General features: G+C 37.7%; 1 protein-coding gene across 1 annotated transcript; it reads right to left on the reverse strand.

Moving 5' to 3' along the window:
- Positions 1-794: 794 nt before the first annotated feature.
- LOC115977770 lies at positions 795-2037 on the reverse strand. Its single transcript, XM_031099789.1, has 4 exons — positions 1689-2037; positions 1512-1600; positions 1170-1430; positions 795-1055 (listed from the first exon to the last, which is right to left on the reverse strand). Exons 1-4 carry the CDS (start codon positions 1813-1815, stop codon positions 879-881), a joined length of 654 nt encoding a protein of 217 aa, XP_030955649.1. The 5' UTR covers positions 1816-2037; the 3' UTR covers positions 795-878.
- Positions 2038-8003: the final 5966 nt, after the last annotated feature.

Genomic DNA, 8003 nt, shown 5'->3' on the forward strand with positions numbered 1-8003 from the left:
ATCCTCATATATTGCTACAAATAATTCCAATAGAAATTTATATAAAATACCTCAGTTTTCTTTGATAAAAAGAATCTTTCAACTTGTACTCCCCAAATTTAAACTATGTACACTGGACTAAGTAGCATTGCATGTGTTCTACTGCTGTAAGACATAAAAGACGTCCTCAATAACTAATCAATGTATAGCTTCCTAGATTAACATCTCTCATCTACATGCATAAATAGCCAGACAAACCATGATTACAAACAAACAACCATTGTATGAAATTATGAATAACCAAATCAAACAACCCCTTTTTTAGTTGGATGGTTTTACACTTGAAGAATTGCTTCCCAGAGAAATAATAAATCTTAAAACAAGCTCCATTCTTAGACATCTCATACAGGGTAATTTGTCGAATAAATAACCTAATTTGTGGGCTGTATTCTTGTTTAAATGGTAACTTTGGTATACAAGGACCAAATAATCTACATCCAGCCTGTGCCCGACAAAAGCATAACCATAACTCTAACCTCAAGTAAAAGCCCTGCAACTTCAAGAGTAGACATAAAACCCTAAAACAGAGTATATTTTCAAATAAAAGGTTGTTATAATTATCTCTATCAAAATTCCAATCTCCAAAGCTATTTAGAGATTACCCTCTAACCAAGAGACGTCAAAAACAACATACAGGAGTCGATCAATAAAATGTAAGTGTAATTATTATAAACATTAACAACATTGTTTTGACGCTTTACATAAATTACATTTGATCAATTTCCATTGATGAAACTATCAATATGAAAAAAAAAAATATATATATATATATATGTACAACAAAATATTCACAAATGTGACACAAATATTTACACCACTCTCATTATCATTTCACCTCATTAAATCGGGAAGGCATCGTTACGATGATGATGATCATCATCATCTATATCAAGGTAATTGAAGCCCAAATCCCCATTAGAATCTCGATAATTGAAGTCCGGGTTCACATAGCACTTCATCTCATGAAACAAGTTCAAATTATCCACCAGCTTATGAAATACATTACATCCACAGCACTGCCAACAAGTCAATTTTTATTTTTTCTTTTAACACACATAAATTCACTTTTTTTTTTTAACGAAATAAAATTTTCCAAAGAGAGAGAGAGAATTGAATAACGAAATACGAACCTGAACGAAAACGGTGCCGTCAGTGTAAGCGTGGGGATTGATAGCACGAGTGGTTCTCTGCCCACAAACGTTACAAGTGAAGGCAACGCGCATACGCCTACGTGGTGACTTGGTGAAGAGAGACCACGGGAAGGTCGATATCCTCTCCGTACCTGATTCACTCTCGGCGGCTCCCGCTGGAACCGACGGACCCTCCATACCCGACCCGGTCGTCCATCCTCTCACAGACGCCGCGCTCAACACCAATCCCATCGCCGCATCCTATTTCCATTTCCCAAATTACCCCCAAAAAACACATGAATTTACCAAGTCTTTGAAATTCCGATAAATGGAGTAAATTACCTTGGAGAGAGTGTGATTGTGGAAGAGAGGGACTAAGCTGGAATCTTTGGCTTTGGAGTCGGATTGGAGATCGGAATCGTTACCTTCCTCTGAATCAAAACGAAGCGTTTCGGTTAGAACAAAAAAAATTGAGGGAAAAAGAAATAGTATAGTAGGAGAAAGGATGAAATGTTGTACTTTTGGAAGAGATGGGGAAGGGGAAGGGGAAGCGGACGAGTCTTGGTGAGTCGGTTCTCTTTGGGGAGAAGATTGAGGATGGAGAAGAAGACGAGGAGAGATTGGCAGAAGAGCCAAGCGCTTCCATTTCGATCACGCTCAGGCTCAGATTCTAGACGGTTCTGTTCTGTGGGGGCTATTGATCATAGATCAAACTCTCTTCGATGATGAAGATGAGCAACGACTTCACGTGTTACAGTGTTTTGTGCCCACAGGATGAGCTAATTGGGAGGATTACGGAATAGTATAGTAGTGTTGCGTTCGCGAAACTTTCCAGCAAAAACTTGGCATGTCATTATTGGTGTTAATTTGATCTCACTGTTACAATTATAATTTTATTCACAGAGAACAATCATTATCATATTTAAAATTTATCATGAGAAAATTGTGAATATAATATTTTTTGTAATATTATCTTAAATTTTTCAAGAAAGGGCACCAACAAATTTCACTAACATTTTTCACATAATGTAAAGGTGACAGTTTGTTGATCTTCAATAGGAAAAATGCTAAAAACACAAATTATTTAAAAATTGCTGATGCTGTAAGTAAAAATGTAATGTTAATAATAGGTTCAGATGAGAATCAGTAAGAAATTGCTATAATAATAATTTGTAAAAACTAGTTGATATCCCTCGATGCGCGGTGCAATCTGATAAATTTTGTAAGAAATTATTTTTGATCCATTAATTTCATGAATACCATTATTGTTAGTTATGTTCAATCTATGAAGTTTTCTACTAAAACTAAATTCAAACTAAATATATTGGGGGGAAAATTCCTCTAATTCATGCAACCAAGAAATGTCACTAGATTATAGTGAAATTGTCACCTACAAACCTGTTGATTCCTAGGTGTCTTTCTTGTATTATTTATGTTTTTGTAAGGACACGATTCGCAACGAACCGTAGCAGTGTTGGGCTCGCTCGTGAAAAAGCCCAAACAATATCATTTGTAGAGCATGGGTTTGAAAGGCTAGGCCTTGGTTACCAGGCGGTGGGTTTTTCGTGATATCCATACATGGTTAAGTTGCCTTCACCCCTGGAGTCTTTCTCCTGGAGGCGGGCTGGGAGGTTCTGGTTTTTTGCCATTTTTCCCAGCCCCCTCTTCCCGAATTGCTTCTTTTTCCTTTTATACTAGCCTGTCTTCCTTATCCAACGTCCACGTGTGGGGTTCGATTTTCCAAGACTGATACTTATCCCATCGGCCCATACCCAAAGTGGTTGGGGGTGGTTGTAAAAGCTGGAGAATATAGCTTTGTCAGGTGCAGAGTATTGAATGGCAGTAAGGGCAGCTTTCCTTGGTCGTTATATTTCCCAGCGTACCCTTTTCTAAATGACGTAGATATTTTAGATCTTTTCTCAAGCTGTGTCTAGATCGTTTTTTGTCCTTCCTTCCTATGAGATCTCAGACCTGCCGAGGACCGAATTGTCCTCGGCTACGTCACAAGGCTATTTTGTACTTGTATTACCGATCCTGGGCTATAACCCTTCTCGGCTCGGGTTTTAGGCCCCAATGAGTAAATGGGCCAGGGCCACAAATTATTGGGCCCCACAATAGCCCCTCAAAATCCTGCTGCCCGACCTTATGGTCGGAGAGGAGGATTTTGATAATGTCAAGCCTTTTATTATGGCTCGTTTAACTCTGTCTTTCATTAATACTGACGTCTTTTCATCTACCCAGGAAACATACCGGACTACGAGGCATTACTATGAATTTATTCACAACGCGTCTCCGTCGTTTGATTATTCGAAACGTGTCTTTAATGACTTCCATTCACGAGACTATTTAACTTCAACGGTTCGTTGACGATGTGGGGAAGTGGAACGGGTATATTTTCCTTTACAGATCTGCTTGGAAATCTGGACAGATTAAATACCCTCCGTTTTGTTCTTCATATAAGAAGAAAAGTAGGAGGCTATTTCTCTTATACAGTGACCCTTTTCACCCCTCTGAAATCTGATACCCTTATCCTCCTTCAGAGTTTATTTTACTCGCTAGTTACACCTTAAATCGTGATACGTTCGAGATAGGAATAAGTAATGGAGGAACCGTACATCTCCCAGAAACACCATATTCTTATGAGACTCAAAATGGCTCAGTCAGGGCAGGGATGGTGGAGACTCAAGATCCTTCTTACCTTCCTTTCAGCCAAAATTCGAAGTAGGGGCTCGTCACATCAAACCTTCGGCGTGACTGAGCTGGGGTCACCCATTATCAGTACCAGCCGCTCTTTTATGAGTATAACTAACATGGCACCAGCGTGTTAGGAGTCAGGACTGACGCAGGGACCAAGTGTCCCCGCTTCTTCCTCTCTTCCTTCACTGGTGCCTCCTTTTGCCTCTCTTTCTTCTTCTTTCCACTGCCAGATCCATCTTGGTGCTTTTCCTTCTTCCTCTTCTTCTCCTCTCTCTTCTTCTCCTCCTTCTTTCTCTTCATCTCCTCCCTCTTCTTCTGAAGAAGGTCCTTCTCTCAATATGGGCGCTACTGGGGCAGAGTTTGGAAGGGTTTCGAAGACGAGAGAAAAAGACATCGGACTGTTTATTTGTTATATTGTTGTTATTTTTCTTTTATTATTTTTGTAATCCACCTTCTGTATAGGCTTGTTTAAGCCCTTATTTGTACGTTGTAATATCTCGTTATATTAATAAAAATTGTTATTGCTTTATTTCATATGTTCTATTTCTTTATTTCCGAAATGATTACACCGTGGATAAATATACAATCTCGTAAATTCTTTTTATTTTTACACTTTGACCGACGTCTAGGACCGAAATCCTAGTTAATAAAAAGATCTTGTTTTGTGTTCATAGAAACTATCCGACTTAATAATACTGAATCGAACAAGTGATATTTAGGGCTGAAACCCCTATTAGGAAGAAATATAAAGGACATTATAATGAGCTTATTGAGTCGGCCTGGCACAATACCGCCGACCTTAGAGCACAAGACTAAGGGCTGAAATCCTTTACCAAGGAAAAAGGTGTTGTTATGGACTTATGAGTGCTGTTCGATACTATAATGCAGACTCGAACTTAATGACACTTAGGGTCAAAAACTTTTGCTAAGAAAAAGTTAGTATCATGAATTTAATCAAAGTTGCTTGGCACAACACTACCGACCTGTGAAAACAACACTTACCCCAAAAATAGCCGAGATGACAACTGAATGCTAGGTGCAGTGCAGGAGGTAATCATCTGAAGACATATAACCCGGAAATGAACAGCGCCTCCAGGTTGCTGAGTAATAGGGTGTTTTACCATCTTCCTAACAACTATAATAGCTTTAACCTTTTATGGTATTTGAGCCGAGGTTGAGCAACTTAGAATCTTTATTAAGTAGCTAACCTTACCATAGGTTTTCTCTTCTAAGTAGTTGGTTTCCCCATAGGTTTGAGTCCAAGGACCATACAATACCTTGGTTCTGTCCAAAACTCAGTTTTCTCATCTAAGTAGCTGGTTTCCCCATAGGTTTGAGTCCGAGGACCATACAATACCTTGGTTCTGTCCAAAACTCAGTTTTCTCATCTAAGTAGTTGGTTTCCCCATAAGTTTGAGTCCGAGGACCATACAATACCTTGGTTCTGTCCAAAACTCAGTTTTTGGCATGGGACCTTGGCTTTAGGGGAATTAGCTCCTCGGCCAAGCCCCTAGAGCCATCTAAGCGATTGACGCTACCAAGCGTAGCCCCTAGTCAAGAATCATAGCCCCTAGCGGAACTTTACGCTAGAACTCTATAACCAGCTATTAGAAACGACAAAGGAACTCTCTCGACCTACCGCCTATGCCAACACACAAGCCTTCCCCACAGACGGCGCCAATTGTAAGGACACGATTCGCAATGAACCGTAACAGTGTTGGGCTCGCTCGTGAAAAGGCCCAAACAATATCATTTGTAGAGCATGGGTTTGAAAGGCTAGGCCTTGGTCACCAAGCGGTAGGTTTTTCGTGATATCCATACATGGTTAAGTTGTCTTCGCCCCTGGAGTCTTTCTCCTGGAGGCGGGCTGGGAGGCTCTGGTTTTTGGCCATTTTTCCCAGCCTCCTCTTCCCGAATTGCTTCTTTTTCCTTTTATACTAGCCTGTCTTTCTTATCCAACGTCCACGTGTGGGGTTCGATTTTCCAAGACTGATACTTGTCTCATCAGCCCATACCCAAAGTGGTTGGGGGTGGTTGTAAAAACTGGAGAATATGGCTCTGTCAGGTGCAGAGTATTGAATGCCAGTAAGGGCAGCTTCCCCTGGTCGTTATATTTCCCAGCGTACCCTTTTCTAAATGACGTAGATATTTTAGATCTTTTCCCAAGCTGTGTCTAGATCGTTTTTTGTCCTTCCTTTCTGTGAGATCTCGGACCTGCCGAGGACCGAATTGTCCTCGGCTGCGTCACAAGGCTATTTTGTACTTGTATTACCGATCCTGGGCTATAACCCTTCTCGGCTCGGGCTTTAGGCCTCAATGAGTAAATGGGCCAGGGCCACAAATTATTGGGCCCCACAGATTTATATATCAATTGGCTATAAAAACTTCTAGAATTTCATGATACAACAATAGAAAATATTAATGCCATAGTGATGCAATAATATCACAATTTAACCTCCAAATTTTAATTGAACTAAAAGTAGCCAAAAATAGATCCTTACCAAGTATATGTATCATATAGAAAACCAAAAATATAAATTGGCACATAATATGAAAAAATAAGCCTAAATAAATTACAATATAAGTAAAACCGTATACATAAATTCTAAACAAAATATTTAAAACGAACTTAATATTTTGAAAATTAACATACCACTCAGAAAGAAAAACAAAGATATTGTGAGAAAATTATGGAAGTTTAGTTTTTAAGTCCAATGGAAATGGGGATTTATATTGGACAAATGTGGAGACAAATAATATTTGCCCAATTCATTGAATTTGTCTCTTGCAATTCTGCATTGAAATTAGTCTTAAACAGAAAATTGATTTTTTTTTTTTTTTTTGATTCCTACATTTTTCCTATGACTTTTTAGATCCATCCGTATCAATTCAAAACATGTAAAGTTATAAATGTATACAAATTCTTTGAATTTTATTCCTACATTTCTTATGACTTTTTAAATCCATTCGTATCAATTCAAAGCATGTAAAATTATAAATGTATACCAATTCTTTGAATTTTATTAATACATTGAAATAAATGCATTTGCAATTACTTAATAGTTTGACATAAATGCTAAATTTAGATGAGGTGGAAGCCTAAATAAGAAGGATGTCATACAATGTGCCACTTGGTAGAACCTCATATAGAAAATTGAAAAGTTTTTTTGATTCCTACCTTTCCCATGACTTTTTAAATCCATTTGTTTCAATTCAAAGTATGTAAAGCTATAAATGTATACAAATTCTTTGAATTCTATTCCTACATTTCCATGACTTTTTAAATTCATTCGTATCAATTCAAAGCATGTAAAGTCATAAATGTATACAAATTCTTTGAATTTTATTAATACATTGAAATAAATGCATTTGCCATTACATAATAGTTTGACATAAATGCTAAATTTAGATGAGATGGAAGCCTAAATGAGAAGAATGTCATACAATGTGCTACTTGGCAAAATCTCATGCTTTCCCACATGAGGTCTCTACTCAGGGACGGAACCAGGATTTGAACTTGGGGGGGGGGGCAAAGCTTAAAACAACTTTTTTTTTTTTTTTTAATGAAAATAAAAAACTAACACCTATTTCATATTCAACAAAATACTACATATAAAATAATTGTTTCTTAAACATTTGATATTATAAAAATGTCGACAACGTATAACATACAAAGTTCATATTATCGTATATATACATATAATATTACTATATTAGCCACATCACACAAAATGACAAAGACAATTTTTAATAAAACCAAAACAATTAACCAAAGACTTGGTCAATTGGTGATGGTCTCATAAAAAAGTCACTTATGACTTACCAAAGACTAATCTTCACAGACTCACAAGTGACAAAAAAAATACTACCAAATACTACTCTCACAAATAAGATATTCACTATCACATACTCACATTCCACTGTATCTTGGTCCCACTTTATTTCTTTATAGGAGGAGTTTGGATTCGGCTTATCTTGCGTCCACGTTTGCCTTCAACGCGTTTCAGGCTTTTTTTTTTTGGTAGCCGCACTTGTGGACTTTTCCACAGTGAACAGTGCATTTATGCACTGTTCATGGACCCACAAATTACACTTTTCAGCAACTTTTTCATTAAAAATGGGTCCCATGGTACCATT

This window comes from Quercus lobata, chromosome 2 (genome assembly GCF_001633185.2).
Source record: "Quercus lobata isolate SW786 chromosome 2, ValleyOak3.0 Primary Assembly, whole genome shotgun sequence".
Classification (NCBI taxonomy): domain Eukaryota; kingdom Viridiplantae; phylum Streptophyta; class Magnoliopsida; order Fagales; family Fagaceae; genus Quercus; species Quercus lobata.

Excerpts from the sequence above, each read along its gene's own strand:
- LOC115977770 (XM_031099789.1), bottom strand. The coding sequence starts at position 1,815 with ATGGAAGCGCTTGGCTCTTCTGCCAATCTCTCCTCGTCTTCTTCTCCA. Across the intron at positions 1,601-1,688 it reads CTTCCCCATCTCTTCCAAAA|AGGAAGGTAACGATTCCGAT; the intron begins GTACAACATTTC and ends GTTTTGATTCAG. Across the intron at positions 1,056-1,169 it reads ACGGCACCGTTTTCGTTCAG|TGCTGTGGATGTAATGTATT; the intron begins GTTCGTATTTCG and ends ACTTGTTGGCAG.